The 25,473-nt window shown below is 37.8% G+C and overlaps 1 protein-coding gene across 12 annotated transcripts in view; it reads right to left on the bottom strand.

Annotated features, from left to right (window-relative positions):
• Positions 1 to 25,473, bottom strand: part of Cntn4 (contactin 4) — a 990,533-nt gene that overhangs the window by 152,257 nt on the left and 812,803 nt on the right. For all 12 annotated transcript variants that reach the window (XM_029478673.1, XM_029478674.1, XM_029478666.1 and 9 more), the window contains 3 exons: positions 24,973 to 25,109; positions 23,169 to 23,298; positions 321 to 471 (listed from right to left, as the gene is read on the bottom strand). In XM_029478673.1, the coding sequence (XP_029334533.1) occupies positions 321 to 471; positions 23,169 to 23,298; positions 24,973 to 25,109 (418 nt within the window). The remainder of the gene's footprint in view (positions 1 to 320; positions 472 to 23,168; positions 23,299 to 24,972; positions 25,110 to 25,473) is intronic.

Below are 25,473 nucleotides of genomic sequence, written 5' to 3'. Positions count from 1 at the left end.
CCTCCTCTTCACTTTTCCCTTCTATCTCTCCCTTTGCCTTTCTCTGCCTCTATTACCCTCTTAATTCACTCCTCATGCTATGAATAAACTCTATTCTATATGAAGAAGAATATGAAGAAGGAGGAGGAGGAGGAAGATGAGGACGAGTAAGGGGAAGAGGAGGAAGGGGAAGAGGAAGAGGAGGAGAAAGAGGAGGAGAAACATGGAGGTCAGAGTTACCATTGTCTTATATACCTTCTGGATTTGATTATTTGCTGAGGTATTACAGAAAGATAATTTATCACAAGTTAATAAAATAATTAAAATATTCAACACAGTACCTTTCATTTTCTCTTAATATTTCTCTTCCCTTTCTCCAGGTGTAGACAGGTCTTGGAGATGCTTTTGGCTTGCACTCAATAACAACTTCACCTCCCACTTTGACAAGTGTTACTCTTTTTAAGAGTGTTCTGGAAAAATCTGGACTTTCGGCTAGAGAAAATATAGAAAAATAACAAATTATGATGGAAGGAAGAAGCAACTCGGCTTTTTTTCTTTCTGTGATAGTTACTTAGTATAGATCATCAGAGACAGGAGCTACATTTGTTTTTCTGATGGAAACCATGCAGCACTGTACATTTGGATGGGTTATTAAAATTTAATTCATGATTTATATATGATAAAGTGCAACTTCTCTACAGATATATAACTTGATGGATTTTGTATCCTCCAACATGAAGATCAAGATAGAAACATTCTTAGCCCCCTGTGGAGGATTCTCTTAAAATATTTATTACACCTTCAAATGGACAAAACTTTAAAAATTTAAGAGAAGCAATAGGGAAAGAAACAAAACAAAAAAGCCGCATTTGGCAAGTTTCCTGATTATGTATGCTAACATGGCTCCCTTATCTGACAGTTACTGGTTTGGTCTATAACACAGCATTCTCCCTCCATCTCTTTCTCCCTCCCTCCCACCCTTGTTATCTCCTTCCCTTCCTCCCTCTCTTGCTTCCCCACTTTGTCTTTCTCTGTCTCTCCTTCTGTCTCTCTATCACTGTCTGACTCTCTGTCTCTGTCGCCATCTCTCTTAATCTCTCTGTCTCTCTCTGCCTCTGTCTGTCTGTCTGCCTGTCTGTCTGTCTCTGTCTGTCTCTGTCTGTGTCTCTGTCTCTATCTCTGTGTCTCTGTCTGTGTCTCTGTCTCTATCTCTGTGTCTCTGTCTGTCTCTCTCTGTCTGTGTCTCTGTCTCTATCTCTGTGTCTCTGTCTGTCTGTCTGTCTGTCTGTCTGTCTCTCTCTGCTTCTCTGTATCCATAAAAGAATCCTTTTATCATTTCCTTTTGTGAGTCTCTCTTTACAAAGAAAGGTTCTGTTCAACATTTGTCACCAGCACCCAATACAATGCTTGTCCTATTTAGAAGAAGTCACTGGCATTTGGTATAGAAATTTAGAAAATTGTGTTACACACTCAGTTCTATTGCTCTAAGGAATCTACTCACATGGATATATTGTGCTGTGCTGACATATTAATAAAACCAAATAATTACTAGTTTTTTTAAAAAACAAAACACATCATCTTTAACCTCATATAAACAAGCAAGCAAGCAAGCAAAGGAAGAAATCAATTAATTAATAAAACCTTTCTGAAAGATCTCTGTTTTCTTCTGAGTTTAGTTGTTTATGGAGGAGGAAGTTTTGAATAACCAGATGAACCATTCTTCTTTTTAATTTGTGCCTTGATTAAAATTTCTGATTCCTTGTGAATTAACTTCATAGAATGAAGCTTTCAGTTCATGGTGAAGACCACATTTAAATCCAAACTATAAATGACTTAAGTAAAGACTGAAAGTGAGTATGTATACACATATGGGGTGCATATCCACAGATTATTTAAAAAATATATTTTTTATTTGATTTCTTCTTCTTATTATTATTATTTTTATTAGGTATTTTCTTCATTTACATTTCCAATGCTATCCCAAAAGTCCCCCATACCCTTCCCCCCAAATCCGCTACCCACCCACTCCCACTTCTTGGCCCTGGCGCTCCCCTGTACTGAGGCATATAAAGTTTGCAAGACCAATGGGCCTCTCTTTTCGCTGATGGCCGACTAGAGACACGTGCTCTGGGGGTACTGGTTAGTTCATATTGTTGTTCCACCTATAGGATTACAGACCCCTTCAGCTCCTTGGATACTTTCTCTAGCTCCTCCATTGGGGGTCCTGTGATCCATCCAATGGCTGACTGTGAGCATCTACTTCTGTGTTTGCTAGGCCCCAGCATAGCCTCACAAGAGACAGCTATATCTGGGTCCTTTCAGCAAAATCTTGCTAGTGTATGCAATGGTGACAGTGTTTGGAGGCTGATTATGGGATGGATTCCCGGGTATGGCAGTCTCTAGATGGTCCATTCTTTTGTCTCAGCTCCAAACTTTGTCTCTGTAACTCCTTCCATGGGTGTTTTGTTCCCAGTTCTAAGAAGGGGCAAAGTGTCCACATTTTGGTCTTCATTCTTCTTGAGTTTCATGTGTTTTGCAAATTGTATCTTATATCTTAGGTATCCTAAGTTTTGGGCTAATATCCACTTATCAGTGAATACATATCGTGTGAGTTCTTTTGTGATTGTGTTACCTCACTCAGGATGATGCCCTCCAGGTCTATCCATTTGCCTAGGAATTTCATAAATTCTTTCTTTTTAACAGCTGAGTAGTACTCCATTGTGTAAATGTACCACATTTTCTGTATCCATTCCTCTATTGAGAGGCATCTGGGTTCTTTCCAGCTTCTGGCTATTATAAATAAGGCTGCTATGAACATAGTAGAGCACGTGTCCTTCTTACGGGTTGGACCACATGTACATATATGAACCACATGCATTTGGTGACAATAGAGGGCAGAAGAAGGTGTCAGATTTCCCAGAACTGTAGTTACAGATGGTGGATGGTAAGTCATGCATGTGCTGGTAGACAAACCTGAGTCCTCTGAGAGGGCAGCAAGTGTTCCCCATTGCTGAGCCACCTCTCCTCTCCCTATAGCCCCATTTCTTGAACAGATTCAAACCACAACTAGTGATTTTTTTTTTTAAATGAAGGACTGAATTGAACGTGGGGCTTCTAGCACTCTCCCACAGGGCTGTGTCTACAGCGTTCTTATAATGTTTTTAATTTTGAGATAAGTTGAACTAAGTTTCTCAGACTTGCTCTGCAGCAGCTGTAAACCAGGAATACCTTGAACTTGTAAGCCCTTTTCTCTCAGTCTCCTCCAAAGAGGGGATAATAGGCCTTCACCACAAAGCTTAGCTATAACTAGTGACTTTAAAAATTCAAACCAAGCTATAGTCGAAATAAATTGACTTTATGAAGGGCTTCCATGTTAGAACTATTTGTCAGAATTGCCTAGGTACAAATGAAGTTGAGAAGGCTACCGTGTAATGGGTGCTATCATGCACACACCAAGTTGCTATCACATGCCAATCTGAAATGAAATGAAATGAGCTGCTGACAACTTGTGCTCTCTGTGTGTACTTTGAATTCATACCAATCTATAATTCAAGGAATATCTTGTTAGTGGTCAACAAAGTTGGCAAGTCAAGTACAAGTCCTGCTGTTTATAATGAAAAGTGTATGTTGGAATATTGTACTACAAATAATGTATTACCAGTATGGTCTACAAAGTTACATCATAAAAGTAAAAGGACTAATGGAATAGATCATTAGGGCAGACCTACTAAACACTTAGGGAATAAGATACTAACAAAAATATCTTAGGAAATACTAAGACTAAAATTTAATGCTATAATTAATATATGTCAAATACATATAAATTAAATATATGAAGCTAAAAAATTTCATTTCACATTCTCTCTCTCTCTCTCTCTCTCTCTCTCTCTCTCTCTCTCTCTCTCTCTCTCTCTGTGTGTGTGTATGTAAACATAACTAGGTGGAAGAAACGAAGTTAAGTTCAAATTGCAGAAAAGCTAAGCACTACTTACTAGTGAGGTATGAGACATAAACTGCATTCACAGACTATGAACGTGGTTGCCTACTATCACCTTATTCCACAGTAGCCTATTGGTGTAGTTGCTTCAATAGTAAATCCATGAACATGTCAGGCAATGATTCTTAGCCTTCCTAATGCTGCAGCTCTTTAATACAGTTGTGGTGACCCCTAACCATAAGATTATTTCTTTGCTACTTCCTAACAGTAGTTTTGCTGCTGTTATAAATAGTAATCTAAATGTCTAGAAAACAGGATACCTGATGTTTAATTACCTGTGAAAGGGTCATTTGACCCCTACAGGGGTCACAGTCCACAGGTTGAGAAGTCTGATATGAAGCATTGGTGCTATGTTGATATCTTTTACTTAGCAATTGCACATAAGCTATGCTCTGTCATGGGAAAATGTTTTGGCAGAACAGACTCCTTCTCAAATTAGGTAAACATCCAAACTGACACAAAAACATAAAAATAAAATCAAGTCTTCTAGAGATCTTTTAAAGGGAAAATTTGAAATAATGTTACAAACCCTTTCTCATAAAAAAAAATCTCTTCTTACCACTCTATCTTTCTACACACATGCATTTATCACTCTAGGCAGATATTTTCATCTGTTCAGGAGGAATTCTGCCTCTGCATTCAAAATGAGTTTATATAAATCAAACTGTGTACCACACATGGGTGTATTTGTCAAAAAAACTATATATTGCTTTTACAGAATTTGAAATTGCAGGGTATCAGACACATAGAAAGCAGAAAACAGGATTGGCTTAAGAGGCAGTGGTAATATTCCAGTTACAGACAGATTGCCTTTTGGATATCTTAAGATGAGACTGGCTTGAACATCTTTCACTCATAAAAATAAAATTACACACCAAATACTTTCCTGTTGTCTAGTCCATTTGCTTCTGGTGTTATCTAACCCTGCAAATGTATCAGTTGTCACCATAAGCCATAGTAATTTCTAGGGCAGGACTAATAGATGCTCTATCACATTCTGAACACTGGATAGATTTCTTAACATTCTGTAATTTCAGGATGGCTTTGTACACTTGAGATGCAGTTTAGCTTATAGAGGAGTGCTTTTCCTAATTGTACCCTATAATTACTCTGATTTACCTAAACACTGGCTTGGAGGAAAAGAAAATGGGTCCTTTTGGTCCACTCACAGATTGGTAGTTCTACCAGATGATATTGGTAGAAGCCACAGGAGGGCAGTATGAAGACACAATCTTTGCTCATACTAACCACTTAGTGCCCAAAGAGCTAAAATCTCAGTTGTTCTCCAAGCTTTGGAATGATAAAACCAACAGATAAATTACCCACACAAGTCTGGGAGCAGCCAATAGATTCTTGCAGGGGTTCATTTGTTGAACCCAGTAGACCTGGAGGCCAGTATTTCTCATGTGAGTTACTAGAGGGCAGCAATCCCTCAGTTCAGAGATTCAACATACAGCAGCCTTCTTTCACATGGTAGGTGAAACTTTTAGCTATTTACCAATGGTCTGCTTTATCCTAAACTTACATTATCTATGAAGAGCTGTGGAAATCCATCTATGTAATTCACAACTATTTATATTTAGTTAATTAGATGGCTCTTGGTCACAAATCCAGGTATCTTAAGTTTACCATCAGAATCCTGGAAAACAGAACATCTCTCTGTGCCTGAGTTACTGTCATTCCTCAAGAGCAATAATAAGATGAGAATCCTGTAACTGGATATGTAGTGGAAATAGCATTTGGGAAATCTAAGAGTACAATGTTTTACTACATTAGTGAAGACAAAAGGATAATTCTGCATGTGTGTTCTGTCACAGCTGGCCTGTAGAAACATCACTGGGAACATTGCCAGTGGAGACTATTAATGCTGGTGCTTTTGGAAGTTTCTAATTTCATATTATTTTAACCTTTATCTATTATCTTTAGGCATTACCTCACCGTTCTATAAAAATAACCAGAGCAAATGCATTAATTCTAATCTTTCACTGAGGAGGTAATGGCAATAACAGACCACACAAACCTCAAGGTTCTCCTAGCTTGCTGGCTAAGAGGAGAGAGTGGGAGTGTGGGAGTGTTTCTTTCTGGGTTTATAATATGGCCTCCCTGATTAGGAAGATATACCCAAAGAGATACTTAACACAGTGGGGAAGGAGAAGATTTTCTTTTTTTCCTTATCAGCATGATGTCTTGTTTCCAATATTTCTGATGCCTATATTCTATCTCTTTAACTTTGGGCTGATTCACACATAACATCTTTGTTTCCTAAGACACTAACAACTCCTGCTCCTTTGGGTGAGATATTTTAAAGCTGAAGAAAACACAGTATTTACAGTCACAAAGTTATTTGGTGGAGCAAGAAGAATTATACATGTACAAAAGTATTAGTGGTGGTTAAGTGTTAGGTTTAGAATCACTTGGGAGATGGGCCTCTAGCTATGCCTCTGTGGGGTTATTCTGCTTATTTAATTGATATGGGAAGAACAATCTTTATAGGTGGGAGCAGTCCATGGGCAAGGCTGTATAAACCACAGAAAGTAAGCTAAGCACCAGCATGCATGCATTCATTTATTACTCTCTGATTCTTGACTGTAGATACAGTATGACCACTTGTCTCACACTCTTGCCTCAGCAACTTCACTGCAGTGATGGACAGCAACCCACAGTGATGGACAGCTACCTGCAGCAGCTGAGAATGAACCCTTCTCCCCTAAGTTGCTTGTGTCAGTATATTTTAAAGCAGCTGGACAAGAAGCTGGAGCAGCACTTTACGTGGTACTTTTACATGGTACTTGTTCCAGAGTAAGAAGCTCATACTCCCCTCACCCCACTACTATTTCCAATACAGTAACAACTTTTACCAAAGGCATTGGAAGACTTGCATTCAAGAACATTTCTTAAAATCAGAGATCTACATCTTTGTTTAAAGCAAGCAAGCAAACAAACAAACCTATACCCTACTTTACTTGGAGGTAGAGTTGCTCACAGAGAGTTACAAGAACATAGAAAACTTCATTCTGTCCATCACTACACTTCTCCAATTGACTGAGTGGCAGGCAACAGAGAAGAGAGCAGAGGAAGGAGGCGGATCATTAGGTCTACACCAGTCTCATATAGATTTACATATATACTATGGAGATCAAGATAAAGAAATGGCTGCAAAACCATCCTTTTCCTCTGCAGTCCTATTTGACCTCTTGACTACTGTACCCTGAATCCCTAGGAACAACCAATTTCTTGGTGTGCTTTCCCATATTGAGACTATTTTAAACATGGAGAGAATCACACAGTATCCAGCCTTCTGGTATCTCTTTTCCATTTTTCCAATAAACTACATAGTGGGCACCCAAACAGTATCTCTGTATCACTGAGTGGTAAACCCTAGCATGGATATGAAATATCACTTTAATGTAGGCATTACAGGGTTATTGGTGACTGCCACATAGCTTTTCTGCAGAGACACCATTTCAAGATCTCTCAGTGATTTCTCTGCCAACAGGATGAATCAGGCATAGTATTTTTCATTTTTATGAAAGGTTTGAAGATCCAAAGACAAATTAAGTAAATAGTAAGAAAGGATTTCTTCTTTCAGGGAAAACACTTTTGACTCTGCTTTAGAACAGTCTTGCTAATACATTCATTAACACAGTACTTTAAATCATTCTTATGTAATTCTTTAGTAGGGTTTAAACCATTAAGCTCTTCTTAACCTCCTTTGACCATCTACATAAAGATGAAAAGAGATTGTGCATTTTAAAATGGGCAATTGCATTGACCTTCTTGTATCTGCTCAACTGCTATTTCATTGCACCTAGCAATATGTCCTTAACTCTTATAAAAACCCATAGCAAGAAACATATATTGCTACAATGTCATATGTTATTATAAGTAACTTTATTTTGTGAGAGAGAGATTTCCTGAAAGAATAGAACCTCTCAAGAGGGACAATATGGATTATAAAACTCAATATGGATTATAAAACTGATAGGTTTTACTTTTAATTCTTATTAGACCATTACTTGTTTGTTTGTTTTTAAAGAGAGGGCCTCATAATTGCCATCTGTTCCTGAACTTACAATGTAGTTGAAAATGACCTTGAAACTCTACAGAGGTGTATATTCGTGGCCAGCCATTGGACTGAGTGTGGGAGCCCCAATACAGGAGTCAGAGAAATGACTAAAAGAGTTTAAGTGGTTTGCAACCCCATAGGAAGAGCAATAGCAACCAGCCAGACCCTCCCCCCCACCAGAACTCTCAGGGACAAAGTAGTACACATGGCTCCACCTGCATATGTAGCAGAGGATGGCCTTATCATGCATCAATGGGAGAAGAGTTCCTTGGTCCTATGAAGGCTCAATAGATGTAGGGATTGTAGGGAAATTGAGTGTGAGGAGATGGGAGTGTATGGGTAAGTGGAGGAACACCCTGCTAGAAGCAGGATGAGGGGGGATGTGATAGGGTGTTTCTGGGAGAGAGAGAAAGAGGATAACATTTGAAATGTAAATAGAGAAAATATCCAATAAAAAAACCCTCTAATCTCCCCAGTGCTGCAGTTACAGCTGATATGAACGTGTCTACTTTATATGTACTGGGAATCGAATTCATGGCTTCATGTATACTAGGCTACTAACTAAACTACACCTCTACCCCCATTAGTTCCATAAGGGTAAAAATTTGTATCATATAATTTTGTAGCTAAGCATAATACTTTACATGAAGTACTATGTATATGTTGCTTTGATGCTTTTCTTAGAAGAGAACTCAGGGGTTTAGATCATTTCCTCCTCACGATTTGCCTAGATCTCATATCCCTTTCTTTCCTGGTGCTATATAGATAGGTTGCTTCTCTAAATCCCAAGCGAGGGCATTGGACACTTGAATACACAAAGAATTAGACCTCAATTAAACTGAGCATACATAGCATATAATAAAAGAATTAGCTAATAGTTGTTATCTGAGATATTCATACTCATAAATTACCTGAACACAGGATATGTTCAGTATCTCACACAATAAAACAATATACCAAGGAACTCGATTTGCAGCTTCTGCCAATTTCTGGGGTGTAAATTGTCCACCTTTGCTGATTTCAGCACGAGATCACCAGGGACAAACTAGAGATGTGGAGAATCAGCTCCTGTCAATATGAACAAGCACCAGCATCCCTCTTTCCCCAAAGCACATACCTAGGGGATGGGAGCAGTACATGGGCCCTGGAGCTGTCAGCTTGCTGAACCCAGGCCTTACTCTGAAGCTGTAGCATGTTTTTTGTTTTGTTTGTTTTGTTTATTTTCTAGGTATACCTACAAATGGATTCAGTTTGTTTTTTTTTGTTTTGTTTTGTTTTGTTTTTTTGTTTTTGAGACAGGGTTTCCCTGGCTGTCCTGGAACTCACTTTGTAGACCAGGCTGGCCTCGAACTCAGAAATCCACCTGCCTCTGCCTCCTGAGTGCTGGGATTAAAGGTGTGCTCCACCACGCCCAGTTTATGGATTCAGTATTGAAAAGGCAATAACATTAACACTTGCCAAGTTTCCTTAGTGGGTTCACTTTGTTTAACAATTCTGATCCCTAGACTTCATGAATCAAGGTATGATGGTGGTTTTAAGTGCATCTGTTTCCATGGGAACATCCCATGATGCAGAAGAGCTATATGTGGAACCCACAGCAGAGGCATACTCCTGGTTATCACACTTCTTCAGCAAGCATCAGAAATCTTGTGCAGGCAGCCAGTATGTTACTTGCCCTTGGCCAAGTTGGTTTTCACTCACCCTTAAAAGACTTCATTCCGAACCACGCACCTTACTCCAAAGAGAAATCAATTGCTTTAAGAATTTTTATGAGCCACAGTTTCCTTAGAGTAGAAAAATAGCAAATGCTGTAGTCTGGTGGCAACAAATACTGCATCCCTGGCTAAAAAACTTTTCTTCTAGGACAGAGGTTTTTGTTTTTGTTTTGTCTTGGTTTATGTTGTGCTCATGCATGGCAGAACTGGGAAGACAGACAAATTGAACGTGGGTGGCCATACCAAGAGAATGGCCTTGTCCTGCTTTTCCTGATTTTATGAAGGAGAAAGTTACCTGCTGTGATGGCTTAGACTACGGATTAAAGGGATCTAGCACCCAGGCTTGGCATCACTGCCACTTCACCTAGCTCACATTAATCATGTAAAGAATCTTCTTAAGGTCATGTGCACTTGAATACACCCATCATAAGTGTGATCTGGAAATTTTATACTCCCCCCAGCCCCCGTCATCTGCTCCTTGGAACATAAGGATTAGCACCAGCAGATAATAAAGGCATTTATTTTCAGGCTTTCTCTCAGACCTGACATCATACTTCGAATTTAACATCTCAAAGTAGTTCAGACATGTAATAATGACTAACATATGCTACTATATCTTTATTTTTATTGGGATAAGAGTCATACATCATGAAATTTACCATCTTAGCTGCTTTCTGTATACATTCTTGTTAACTCTATGTGATACTATTCAATGAATCTCTAATACTTTTTTCGTTTTGCAGAACTGAAAATAATATACACCCATTAATTAATGAACTTTGTTCTTTCCCTGTATGGATCCATTTATATCTCTGTTTTCGGGTACTATAAAATTGGCTTGTCTATATGCATTGTGTAAAGAGAAGCCACAGAATTTCCTTCATGGAATGATCTTAATTTCCTTCATGTGTCCTTGTGATTCATCTGTGTTGGAGTGTATGTCATATTTTCTTCTCTTTAAGATTGAGTAATATTCCATTGTATATGTACTGTACTTTACTCTGTGTCCATTCAAGAACAATTAGACTGTTTCTACTTTCCGGCCATGATGAATAATGGTGCAGTGATCATGAGTGTACAAATAATTGTTCGAGATGCTGCTTTTTAATTATTTTGGATCTATAACAAGAGGGAGGCTAGCTGGGTCTTCCAATAACTTGTAACTTATTGAGGAGACGCTATAGTATTTTCTATAGTACTGTAACCCTTTCACTGCCATTACTGATGCATAGGTTACAATGTATTGAACCCACTGCTTTCCCCTAGCAGTCAATTTCAAAGGTTCTACTGTCCTCTTCTAGTGTTTGGTCTGTTTTTTTTTTTTTCCTCTTCCTTTACCTCTCCCCTCTCTGTTTAGTAGTGGGTGTTATCCTATAGGGTATGAGACAAGATCTCATTATGATTCTGATTTGTATTTCTTCATGAATTATGTTTGCTGTTTACAAATATGTCTATTCAAGACCCTAGTCTATTTTTTATCTTTTTAGTTGTAAGCTTTTCCCTTAACATCTGAATGATCTCTCCAGCACCCTTTGTCTCTTTTTAACTGGTTTGCCTTGGGTTATTAAGTTGCAGGGGATATTTTTTATCCCTAGTTAGTAATCCCTACCCAAATATAATCTCCATTCCTTACATGGATGGTTTCTGTTTGATTAATTTCTATTAAGACAGTGGTTCAACTGTGTTCTTTTAAATGTAGATACCCAGTTCCTACAATACCATATTAAGTTGTGTGCTTGTGTGTGCATATTTGTATAGTGTGTGTGTGTGAGAGAGAGAGAGAGAGAGAGAGAGAGAGAGAGAGAGAGAGAGAGAGAGAGAGAGAGAGAGAGCGTGCACTTGCATGCATGTGCAATTACACACTACAGCATGCATGTGGAGGTCAGAGGATAACACTCAGGAAACAATTCCCTCTTGTCACCTTGTGAAATCCTTAGAATTAAACTCAGGTTTTCAGGTGTGTGCACAAGTGGCTCTATCTACTGAACTATCTTTCTGGGTCCCATTAATTATAAGGAATGTTTATGTGTACATGCCAAGACTGCTTTGTTGTATTTGGACACAATTATTGACAGTTATTTGGTCATATTCATTAGTTTGTTTTGAGAACTTTCCTTTCTCTTATATTGACCTATAATGCTATGTGCAGGAGCACACTGTATTGACACTTCATGTCCTGAATTCATGTCAAGAAGCTTTCAACTTTGTTCTTTCTAACTTATTGTCTGCTATTGACTGTGTAGCAGTTATGATCAGATCTGGGAAAAATGGGCATTTTAAAAGCATGGAGTCTTGAATTACACACAGGGAATTACTTTTTATCTGGTTTTCCTCAGTCCTTTGGACAATATTATGTAGTTTCTAGTGCACACGTTTTTTTGTACCCCCTCTCCAATTACTCTTAAATGTGTTTCTCTTTGATGCTATCATAGATAGAATTTTTCCCGATTTCCTTTTTTGGATTGGTCTCTGTTGGCATACAGCACTGTTACCGAGTTCTTTGTGTGTCTTGATTTTGTACCCTGCAGCTTTCCTAAAATGATTTATTAGTTTCAATAGTCCTCCTTTGCTTTTGTATCTGCTTTTGAGTTTCCTCTATGTAAGATCATGTCATCTTCAAACAAAGATTGTGCTTTCTTCCTATTCCAAGTTGGAAGCCCTTACTGCTTTTTCCTCATCTAATTGCTCTGCCTAGGACTTCCAAGACTGCACTAAACAATAATGGTAAGGGTGGGGCACCCTTTATTTGCTCCCAACCGTAGGAGGCTTTCAGGCTTTCAACAATGAGTGTGATATTGGCGGGCTGCTTTATATGCGACTCCTATTACATCAAGATACTTCTCTCTTACCTTTATTGCTGAATGTTCCTTTTTAAAATCACAAAACGGTGCTAAATTTTGTCAACTGCTTTTCTTCATTGACAGAAGTGATACTTGGTTCTTTTCTTCAGTCTTGCCATGTAGAAGAAAATAGGCAGATATTCATACCATATAAACCCTCTTAGTTTCAGGTATAAATTCTGCTTAGCTTTGGTGGATAATCCATCATGCTGATAAATTTGGCTGGCTAGCATTATGTAAGGGATTATTTTTCAACACAATATATCAGGGGATGTTTGTGTTTCCTCTGCTAAAATGCCATGGAAGGCGTGAGCAGAACCGGTGCTAATTCCTCTTAAATAGTTTGCAGAATTCTCCATGGAAGCCTCCATTACTGGGCCTCTTTTCTTGGGATGCTTTAACTATGACTTTCACTGCCTTACTGGCTATAAACTATTCAGACTTCCTACTTCTTCATGACTTAGCTGGGAAGGTTGTTGAATGTGGCAATTCATCTGCTTCTTCTCAGGCATTAAGCTTAAAAATATCTGTGATATAATTTTCAATATTTTACTTTTTTATTTATTTTTTCTATTTGAGTCTTTTTCTTAGCCTCAATGAAGGTTTGGGAATTTTGTTGATCTATTTAAGGAATGAACTATTCATTTTACTGATTTCTTTCCTATTCGTTATTTCATGTACTCTGCTTTAATAGTTATTATTTTCTGAGTACTATTTGGTTTTGTTTTGTTTAATTTCTTTTCCTAACTTCTTAGTTGTAAACCCAGGTTGCTCATCAGGTAACTTCCTGTAAAATTACTTATTACTATCCATTTTCCACTTACTAAAATTTGTCCTGCATTTTTATGTCTTGATATATATTTATTTATTTCCAGAAAATTTTCAAGTTCCCTTTTATTTCTCTTTATACACAGATGATTTAAGATTCAGCTATTCAATTTTTCATATATGTGCAGATTTTCCTGTTTTCCATTAACTATTGAGTACTATTTTCATCCTAACATAGTCAGTGAGGGTGACTTATATGATTCTAATATTCATAAGTCTGTTTGAGACTTGTGAGATGTGTGTTATCTTATAAAATGTGACAAGCATCCTTGCCAAGAATATTGGGCAAAGTTCATCTGCAGGTGTCAGTTATATCCAATTGGCCTACTTTTGTTCAATCTTCCTGTTTTCTTATTGATCTTTTTCTTATTTTCATAAATGAGATGCCAAAAATATTTTATAATCATTTTTCCCTTCATCTTTTCTGACTTTTGCTTCATATATTAGGGGCTCCTGATACTTACACACACACACACACATCATCATCATCATCCCATGTTGATAAACTGACCCTTTTACCATGATGCAATATTGTTTTTTATGACAGATTTTCCCTTACATCGTCTTTTGTCTGATATGCTATATTTTAAAAATGATTATTCATTTTACCTGTGAGTACTTTGCCTGCATGTATGTATGTGTGCCACATGTGGTTTTGCTGCCCTCAGAAGTCAAAAGAGGGTAGCAGACCACCTAGAATTAGAGTTAGAGATGGTTGCTGGGAATTCAACCCCATTTCTCTACGAGAGCAACAGGTGCTCTTAACCACTTAGCAAACTCTCCAGCCTCTATACACAGTTTCTTAAAGGTAAGATGGAGTTTCAGTATTTTAAAATCCATTCAGTCAATCTATCTTTTAAATGTATATCTATTTTTTCTGTTTTTAATTAGTAATTTAATTTTTTCTTCATTTACATTTCAAATGCTATCCCAAAAGTCCCCTATACCCTGTGCCCTGCTCCCCTACCCACCCACTCCCACTTCTTGGCCCTGGCGTTCCCCTGTACTGGGGCATATAAAGCTTGCAAGACCAAAGGGCCTCTCTTCCCAATGATGGCCGACTAGGCCATCTTCTGCTACATATGCAGCTAGAGACAAAAGCTTTGGGGGTAGTGCTTAGTTCATATTGTTGTTCCACCTATACAGTTGCAGACTCCTTCAGCTCCTTGGATACTTTCTCTAGCTCCTCCATTAGGGACCCTGTGTTTCATCCCATAGATGACTGTGAGCATCCACTTCTGTATTTGTCAGGCACTGGCATAGCCTCACAGGAGACAGCTATATCAGGGTCCTGTCAGCAAAATCTTGCTGGCATGTGCAATAGTGTCTGCGTTTGGTGGCTGGTTATGGGATGGATTCCTGGGTGGGGTAGTCTCTAGATGGTCCATCCTTTTGTCTTAGCTCCAAACTTTGTCTCTGTAACTCCTTCCATGGTTATTTTGTTCCCTATTCTAAGGAGGAATGAAGTATCCACAGGTTGGTCTTCCTTCTTGATTTTCTTGTGTTTTGATAGTTGTACCTTGGGTATTCTAAGTTTCTGGGCTAATATCCACTTCTCATTGAGTGCATATCAAGTGACTTCTTTTGTGATCGGGTTACCTCACTCAGGATGATATCTTCCAGATACATCCATTTGCCCAAGAATTTAATAAATTCATTGTTTTTAATAGCTTAGTAGTCCATTTTATATTGGAGACAGTTATTGATGGTGAAGGAAGTAAAATTACTTTTTTGTGTTTTTCTGCATGTCTTTACCTTTTGTGCCATATTTCCTTTACACATTTTTTTGTATTTCCTCTGTTATTTAGTGGCATGGTTTTTCCCTGATTTTGTATATGTGCCATATGTATGAATATGATATACATACATATTTGTGCTTGCCATTGCAATTATATGGCATATCTTAAAATAAGAATCATTTATTTCAAGTTTACAACTTAAGCCTGTATCATATGTAAGTTCTGTTCCTCCATATCCTGACACCTTTACCTATGCTGCTGATGAGATAAGTTATTTTTAACAACAGATGCTCAAATTCATAGTTATACTTTATCTCTATATATTTTCCCAGATGTAAAAGTGACTTTTGCACCGAGACTAGGGTATTAAAAGACTATGTTCATGTATGCATATATCTCTATATGGCAGTATGAATGATAATTTCATTCTTTTTCATTCAGAAGTGTTCCTTTAGCGTTTATTGGAGTGAAGGTCTCATAATGATGAACTTTTGAATTTGTTGACGAGAGAAAGTAGTCACTTCTCTTTCATTTTTCAATGGTATTTTCAGTTGGAGTTTATTTTTTTTCCCCAGAATTTTCATTTGATCATCCTATTCCTACTGGATTGAAAAATTCCTCCTGAGAAGCCTGCTAACCATTTAACTGCATCCCCATCCTATGAGATGTGTCACTTGTTCTTGATGTACGGGCATTCTCTTCTCCTTCCTGACTTTGGACAGTTCCATTATCCTTTGTCTAAGTCCATATCTCTTTGGACTCACTCTAGAAGGGATTCTTTGAACTTCTGAATATCTATACCCATTTCTCTCCTTATCCCCAGATTTCAGCCATCATTTATTTACACTTGTTATTTAACTTGTTACTCCTTCAAGTAGCCTGTAGTCATTTCACTCTTTCTTTTCTTTTTGTATTTAAGAATATTTATACAGTTCTGTAGGATTCTGTCACATATATTCCATAGGTTTTTCTACTTTCTGTGAGTTTTGCTCCTTTGCCTTTGTAATTTCCAATGTTCGGTCTCTGGATTACTGATTATTTCTTCTCCATGGCTAGGAAATTTCTGTGAAAATTTTCAGCTCAATCACCTCAGCTTTGTTTTACCTCTACAATGTGTTCTCCTTTTCTTCATCTTCTGCTTCCATAATTATTTTATTTTTCCCCCATGCCTCACTTTATCAATTTATTTTTGCTGTCTTAAAAATCATTACGAATGGAAATTATCGTTCATTTGGCTGATTTTTTTTTCTGGTGATTGATAAATCTCTAAGTTTTTATACTTGGTTTCTAGATACTTAAGCTGTTCCTTCAAGTAGCCTGTATTTGTGTATTTTTCCTCCATAGAGGTTTGCAGTTCTTGTTCAGTAACTCCCCCTAGGGTCTCTGAGAGTGATTTTTGTCTTTTTTCTGAGCCATCAGGCAGCTGTACTGGCAGGATGCCCCTAGTGTTCACTGTACAGATGACTCTGGTATCTTATCCCCAAAGCCTTGTTCTGTCAGCATTTAGATTTAAGGTAAATAAGGACATTATTCCCTTTGGCAACATTGTCCTCTTCATCCAAATCAAAAATAGTCACTATATTGAATGTATCTTGATTGATGACTTCATTTAATGCTTAGATATTGGTGGGATGGGTGGATAGAGAAGAATTGACTCCTAGTGAGTAATCACTATGAACTTGTCTACACTAATTTATCATGACTTGTGTAACTGAAGACTAGAATGCAAAAACATTCATTGTGTTAGGTAGGTAGCTCTTAGGAACCTTAGAGGCCATTGAGGATGCATCCCCTCCTCATGGTCAGCTCTGGACTTCACCCCACACTTCCCTGGTAATATGAGCTAGGGAAGAGTTGCAGTTGTCTTTCATGTAATTTAAAGTGCTACTTGAAAAGATGAACATAGCAGGGCTTTTCTAAGGCCTATTAAACAAAAGCACTTCCTTATGATCAAAAGAATGGAGTTTGTGTTCTATTCCGGGCTCAGGATAGAGATAGAAAAGTCTTATCTACATATCAAATTGGATATGTAGATTTTTTTATACATTAGATATGTAGATTTTTTATATAATTCTCTCTCTTTCCTTAAGAGTTAATAGAGTGGACCCTGTCAATAGCCTGGCCAGGAGACCACCTTTAAGAAGGCTGATTGACTTTCAGACACACTAAAGAGATGGGAGGAATAATTGTCCCCTAAATGAAATCGTGGAGCTATACACCTAGCTCTTCCTCCAGTGTAGTTGCTCACTTCACTGCTAAACCAGTTCACTATTCTGAGTTCTAACTCAAAAGAGCACATCTTTTCCTTTCTTTTTCTTTTTATCTCTTTTTGAGATACTGTCCCAAAGCCTACTGATCTCCAAGGTTGAACTTATCTGCTTTGTTGGGTCCTAGCTCAAAAGAAATGGCTAATTCTCACCCTTTAATCCATCTCCTTCCTTCCATAAGCTTCTGAGATCCATCACTTACTCATACTCTGGTTTGTACCTCAAATGCTAATAAAATGGTCCTCAAGCTTCCTTCTGTGTCCATTTTTAAATTCCTTTACTAATGAGACTAAGAGTATACAAAAGGAAATCCCAGTTTTCCTGGTAACAATTGTTTCTAGAAACCTCACAATGGCAATTTCTCTTTGCATTGTTAAGTCTGTGTATCCAATAGGCCCTCTATTCTGTTATTTGATGCTTTTACTCCCTACTTTGAAAAACTTATACATGCATCTAACACACCTTAAGCGAGGACCTCAAAATGTAATTTATTTGTCACCAGAAGGAGTTAGAGAGGAGAAGGGGTAATAGCAAATGTGGACTCAGTAACTTTCTAAATGTGTAAACTTTGATTCTGAGATCCAAGCATTTGCCTTGCCTCTTTGTGATGGTAAAGTGTCTAAGTAGGAATTTGCATTTGGATAAGAAAGACATTTGTCCTCTCATTAGATGCTACACACACTCTTCCATTTGATTATTTTGTAATCTGGCTCAACGAGGCAGTTGAGAAATCAGACTGAGATGCAGATAGGCACTTGTGACGTCCTTCTGAAATAACTTTTAGTTTAGCCTTAATGGTTTTCTAATTTGGGAGCCAATCATCTGGATAAATGGCAAATTAACTGGATAATTGCTCAACCCTGCACCTCACTCTGATTGGACCATCAGTTACTTGATGCTGCTTGAGTGCCCTGCTAGGGTCAGATGTCCTCTCCCAAGCAGGGCAGGAGGATTCCTGCAATGGGATTTCCTTGAGATATGCTGCAGTAGTGGCTGCCAGGTATACATTTTATTTAACAGTTAAAAAAAAAACAAAACTCCTCAGGACAGACACAGCTTCTGTTTCATTTAAATCCTGCAAAACTCCTGTCGTAGTCAAAGAGTACTGGTCAATCCACTTTCTCTTACAGGTAGCTTATTTGACTGCACAAAGCAAAGATGCTCTACTACAAAAATTACACTGCTTTTTATAGTCTGTGAAGATTGGACAAAATATTCAGGCATCTTGTTCTCTGTTTTCTGGCCTCAATTGCTGCAAATGTTGGGCATTTGACACCTCTAAGCAATTCTCTTCTCTGAGAAATTGACTTTGGGAGATTTGCTTCATTCTTCAACATATCTCCTAGCATCTCCCACCTAGGACTTCATCTCTGCCATCAACGGGATAGGCTAGGGGCTAAGTGAAATGTTTACTTAAATAAACCTAGCATCCCTGCCTGGAGGTATAAGTAACTGTGCACTTCAATTTGTCTTTCAAATATTGCCTTTCTGTAACTCACCTGGGCTAGTGTCCTTTAATGAAGTCTTCTTTATTTCTCCTCACTGTTTCTTCTTGCCTACTCTTCTCATCTTAGAGACCGTCCCTGGAGAACACTCCCTTAATTTTTATAGCTATATGATCAAACCATTGCTCTAAGAATTCAGGCATCTTCTATATCTTAATTCTATATCTTATATATTTATAATCTATATTGCACAAACATTCTATATCAAACATAACAGAGAATCTCACATGTTGGCAAGTCATTGCACAACACTGTCACTTTGTGAACATGTGTAGAAATGTTACATTATGATGGTTATATTTTAACTATGAAAATATGCAATGTAGAGAGTTGTCATTATGCTCTTTTTTGGGGGGCAGATGGATTGATTATACAAACAGATTTATTATTATTATTATTATTATTATTATTATTATTATTATTATTATGTTATTTACATTTCAGTCAATGCCCTCCCTTTTAGTCTCCCCTCCCACAGTTCTTCATCCCATTCCTCCTCCTGCTTGCCTCTGAGAGGATGCTTCCCCCACCAGATCTCCCCTGTCCCTTGCCTCAAGTCTCTAGAGGATTAAGTGCATCTTCTCCCACTGAGGCCTGACTAGGCAGACCTATGCCATATTGGTGCCAGGGGCTCTGTCCGGTCTGTGTATGCTCCTGGTTGGAAACTCAGTCTCTGGGGAATCTCTTGGGTCTGAGTTAGCTGAAACTACTGGTTTTCCTATGTGGTCAGCCATTAGTTTTAAGCTGATTTATTTAACAATCAAGTTTCCCAGTAATTTCAGAGTTGTAGTCACTTCAATTCTAATACATTTTCAGGAGTATAGAGAAGAATGGAGTTATGTTTTCATCCAGGATTTATATGTAGCACCCCAAGGAAGCCAAGGGATTATGACTCCCCAAAATCACATCCATCATGTAAGATAATAAAGGAAACAAAGACTTAGAGGATGGGTAAAATGGCTTCACAGGTAAAGATACTTGCTTACACACCTGATGACCCAAGTCACACACATACCACAAAAGGAATAAAGGAAACTGTAACTTAAGTTTAAAATATTTAGGTAACAGTTCCCCTGGAAACTAAAAAAAAAAAAAAAAAAAAGTAAGTTATAATTGCTCAATTAAGAACAAGGGAATCTCTATGCAATGTTAATGTACTGACCTCAAGGTAAAACTCTCTCCAGGCCCTCCAAGCAAAGCACCCAATAGTTCCATTAATTATTTAGCAGCTTCAATCCATTAGAAATAGGCATGTTACAAATACATTAAATATCCACATAAAGCCAGACCATGGGAAAAGCCTATGAAGTATATACTTCCTAGATATTTCTTATTCATGATATTAGGGCTATTATCTAGCATTAAAGGGAATCTCCTCTGCGGCACTGAAGAATCCTAATCTTGTATCAATAGTTGAAACCAACATAGTTTTCTTCCCTAATGAAAACTATATAATTTCAATTTTCTTTCTGTTTTTTTTTTATTTTAGTCTCACAATTTTAATACAAGTAAGGAAAATAGAATATGGAACGCTGAGGTGTCAGAGTATTATTATTTTGTGAGGAACAAAGTCTCTTCTGGGATAAAAGTCTATTATAGTTTACCGCAGTTAAGCAATATCAATCTATGTTGAATTTTCAAATATCAAATGTCTTATCCCTTGAGTAAGACTCTGGAGAACTACCCCGCCAACACACAAATTCCCTTAAATTAACTCAAAATATATAATGTGACAGGCTTGGAAAGAAAACCAGGTTCTAAAGGATAAGGTTTCCAAATCTGTCATTTCAAAGTTTCCGAAATCGTTCATTAATACGATTTCGTCTTTATGTCTTGAGCTAAATTTTGTCTATGCATGCTTTAGTCTCATGAATTGATTTTTTGAAAGATATCCAGGATTCTATATTTACAGGAAATCAAGTCAGGTTCTTTCTGACTTCGGACCAATTTATTCTGCCTGGCACATTCGTGGTTTTCTTTCTGTCTGAATTTTCCAATCCAGCTTATGTAAGGCTCAACTGTCCAGTCCAGCCCATCACCCGAACTCTCCTTCAACTGCTGCCAATCTGTTTCAATGCTAGTTTGGCTCATGGATTTACTGGGATGGCATTGTGGTTCTCTTGGTAAACGTGGCTCCAATAAGGACAGATAACTCTTTCTTAGGAGGTTTCACCTTCACTCTCCAGGCTCTGACCAAGGGTTGTCTGTGCTTTCAGAAATCTTGATTTGAGGTCCAAACACCCAATATAATGGTGTTCCAGGGTAATGATTTGGGAAGATAATTATTCCAGGAAAACAAAGAAGCATTCATGATCTTTCCTGAGGCAGGCCATACACAATCTGTGTGGCTCCCTGAACTCACAGAAACATTTGCCTTTGACAGGATGCTCTCCCAATCAAAAGACTTTGGCAAGAAGAGCAGCTGTGGAGACTTTTCCTTCCTTCTTTTGCACAGGTTAGAAGATAGTCAATTTGAGATTGTAGACTTCCCATGTAAGATCTACATGCTAGGCATGGAAGAGAGCCTTGCAAGGGGAGAGTCAGGATTCAGAGACTAGAAAAGTTATCAGGTATGTGAATTATTCTTGTCTCTGTGATTTTCTTCATATTCTTTATAGTATGCTTCAGTCAAGACCTATTGCTCAGACATTCCAAATTAAGCGATGCTAATGAAATAGTTTAGTGCATTTTGGCACATTTAGACCTATACCTTTCTATTAGTTATAGTTAAATTTAAGAACTTTCTATGGGATAGATTCAAGTTGCTTTCCTGGACTTTAAAAAAAAACCACTATAGATTAGATTAATCAATTATTCAACCATTTATTTACTGATGCATAAATCTGTTTTCTAAAATGATATCTTGATTCTTTCATTCACTTATCATCCATATTCATTCAGTATTTATTGAGTACCAACCATGTACTTAATTATTCATTCAGATCTGAGGATACAATTATGAACTTTGTTACCACAGGAAGATAAAATGCAGTGGAAGGAAAAAAAAAAAGGATGATCATATCAAAGTATAATATACTCCTGGCCTCTGGCATTAATGAGATAAAGGTAAAGGATAGTACAAAAATCAGTAATGGGAGGGAGTGATCCAGGCACAGGGCATGTGACTTCCCAAGGAAGCCATCTTGATGCTTAAAGAATGGGACCGAAAGCCTTGAAGGCAGGAACAGTGTATTCGATTGTCCTGTGAGAAAACTGTATCCCAAGCATCAAACTCACAGCCGAAGAATACAGTTGGCATGTGGTAAGCACACACACACATACAAAATGAGGGTCCTAAGTGAATAAAGTAGTTGAGACACTGTCTCAGAAAATAGTTTGGGCAATCAAGTAATTAATAATTAAAGTCAAAACAGAGAGGAAGATAGGATGGTAGGTATGTGGATAGGAGAGGCCAGTGTCAAAAGGAAGACACAGCATATCAGTGCACAGTGAGAAGTTCAGCCATGGAGAAGTAATAACCACTGTGCCAACTGTTCAAATAATCCCTTACAATCAAAGTCAGCTCTACTCCCCACAAGCTGACGTTATACCAAATCAGAATGATCACAGCAGATGTGTTTCAGAAACTTTGTTCAACTGAAGGAGATGAAGGGGATTGCAACCCCATAGGAGGAACAATAATGTCAACTAACTGGATACCCCCAGAGCTCCCAGTGACTAAACCACCAACCAAAGTGTATATATGGACAGAGCCATGGCTCCAGCTGGATATGTAGTAGAGAATGGCCTTATTTGTCATCAACGGGAGGGGAGGCCTTTGGTCTGGTGGAGGCTCGAAGACCCAGCATAGGGTGATGCTAAACCAGTGAGGTGGGAGTAGGTGAGTGGGTAGAGGAGCACCCTCATAGAGGCAGGGGAGGGGGCTGGGATAGGGGGTTTGCAGAGAGGAAACTGGGACGTTTCAAATGTGAATAAATAAAATAAGCAATAAAAAAGGAATGTGATCTATAGACAAATGCAAACCACATGGCAAGGGAGCCATGTTAGTTTCTGTAAGCGTCAGAACCTAACGTGGTTACGTTAGGCCCATTTTGAAAGTGGCCTCTTCCCATTGCTTGCAGGCTATATGACTTGGTTCTAGAACATTTTCAAACCTACAGATCTCTATACATTCTATAGGAGTAAGCTTTTATGGTTGGCAAAATTTACTTACTATTTAAGAGACTTTTAAGAGATTTCCTTCTTTTATTCTTTCCACTTTAAGGACTCACCTATTACACTAAGCTCAGCGCTGGAAAAGATAACTCCATGTTTATTCTCTGCCACACATTGGTACATGCCAGCATCTGAGAGATTCACTATTGTTATGTTGAGTGTTCCTTGCTCGATTTGTATTCTATCCTGTGAAAGAGAAGAGGAGTATAAAAATAGTGACCTTCTACATCTAAGAACTTAAGGCAGTTTTGCTACATGTTCTGTCAAGAGGACTTAATGGGAGGAAAAGAGTCATCATATAAGCAATTTACATTAACACGATCTGCTTATTTGTCAAGTAAATCTGTGCCAGGTCAGATGGCAAATGGAACCAGCAGCATATCAGTTTGTAAATGGAATTTAAATTGTAGTATTCTTTTGCATCGTGTTGATTTAATATTGAAGCTATTCAGATGAATAGGCACTGTAAATAAGTGAACTTGACCTTGAAAGTCAAAGAGCTGTTTTTACTCAATGGTTTTGTGCTAATTGGGGAAAGGGGTGAAAACAGAATTAAATTCATCATTTAGAGTTTAGCGCTCTTAAATTCTCACCAGCTGTACCTTCAAGGACTAGTAGGATTATAATCTTAGATGGGCACATACCAATTTTTTTAAAGAATATGTATTAATGATTCAATATTCTACCAGACATGGTGGTGGCACATGCCTTGAATCCCAGCACTCAGGAGGCAGAGGCAGACAGATTATTGTATATATGGGATTGCCTACATAGTCAGTTTTGGGCTAGCCAGAGATACATAGTGAAACCATGTCTCAAAAAATACAACAATATTTTGAAGCTTGGTTGCTGTCAATGTAAAGATTTACACTTATGATTTACTAGTAGTTCAGATGAAAGAAGAAAGATAGTATATATGACAAGAGAACATTGTCATGTGTCAAGCTTAAGTCATACAACTTGAGTGTCAATTTGTACATCACTAAGGATTTTATGTCTCCACATTAACACACACACACACACACACACACACACACACACACACATCTCCCCTGTGAACACAAAGCCTTTAGTAAAAAATCTCCTATCTTCTGAAGGATAGCTGTCTAGCTGAATGGATAGGATACATCTTTGGACTTTGATCAAGCCATCCTTGTTCTCTCACATTGCATGAAAAGAGGAAGATGCCAAGTGCCTGGAAACTTGCACACATGCAATTTGTTTGACTTTTGTAACAGAGAGAATGATGAACCAGAGGAGCCTTCCAGGGAACTGAGAGTGACCAAGCAATGGGTGGTCCAAAAGAAATTGCTCCCCTCTCTACCAGTAACGCAGGGCAGACACTTTCTCTTTCCTAGGTATATACTATTCAGGGAAGAAATCTGAGCATGAGAGTTGGCTCTCAATGTGGGGACTGAGGAAAATGCCAAATTCTAGTAATGTTGGATGCTTTATAATAACATACAATAAAGAAAATTAAATTGGACATAATTGTTCGTCTGATTTAATTTTGAAAGTCACATTGCATTTGAATGGCCATCCTTATATGATATAAAGACTTTCCCCACTGAAGCAGATCCTCAAATGTCACTTTCTACAAACTACAGGTTTCAGACATTCATATAGTGTGGTTTTCTTATTGTAAAACTACCAAAGTGTTAATCTGTTGGCTACAAAGGTCTGTTGTAGAAAGCTTGGCAAAATTTATTTATAATTTCTATTTGTCAACTTTTTCTACTATTTGTGGTATTTAGAGGCTTGTTGTTTTGGAGACAACTCAAAATTATTTTGTTTCCATAGCAACGAGGCCACAGTGAACATTACATTACATTAAGACAGAGTTACCGTTAATTTACTTACCCGTGTTAACAGTGGGTCACCATTTTTTAGCCATCTGTAGGTAGGTTTGGGCCTCCCATTTGCTTTACATTCCCAGAAGACACTCTCTTCCATGGCCACCTGGATATCATTTATTATTTGAACCCAGTTAGGTTGAGCTATAGACATTTAAAAGAAACAAAGAAGAGGCATATATTCATTGTATAGCCACTTTCTTCTTATTCTAAGCAAGTTAAAATTAAAATGGGATTTTAATTAAATTACTTTTCTTTTTTTTTTTTTTTAAAAAAATATTTTTATTTGTTCTTTGAGAATTCCACACAAAACACACACATGATCTGTTGCTGATCAAACCCATTCTCAGATCTCTCTCACCTAACTCCTCCCAGTTCACCCCAACCATATCTCCCTCCCATCTTTTTTTTTTTTTTTTTCCAACTCTTTTTTTTTTTTAATATTTTTATTACATATTTTCCTCAATTACATTTCCAATACTATCCCAAGAGTCCCCCATAGCGCCCC

Source organism: Mus caroli, chromosome 6, assembly GCF_900094665.2.
Source record: "Mus caroli chromosome 6, CAROLI_EIJ_v1.1, whole genome shotgun sequence".
In the NCBI taxonomy this organism is placed as follows: domain Eukaryota; kingdom Metazoa; phylum Chordata; class Mammalia; order Rodentia; family Muridae; genus Mus; species Mus caroli.
This window is presented reverse-complemented; position numbering and strand designations above follow the sequence as displayed.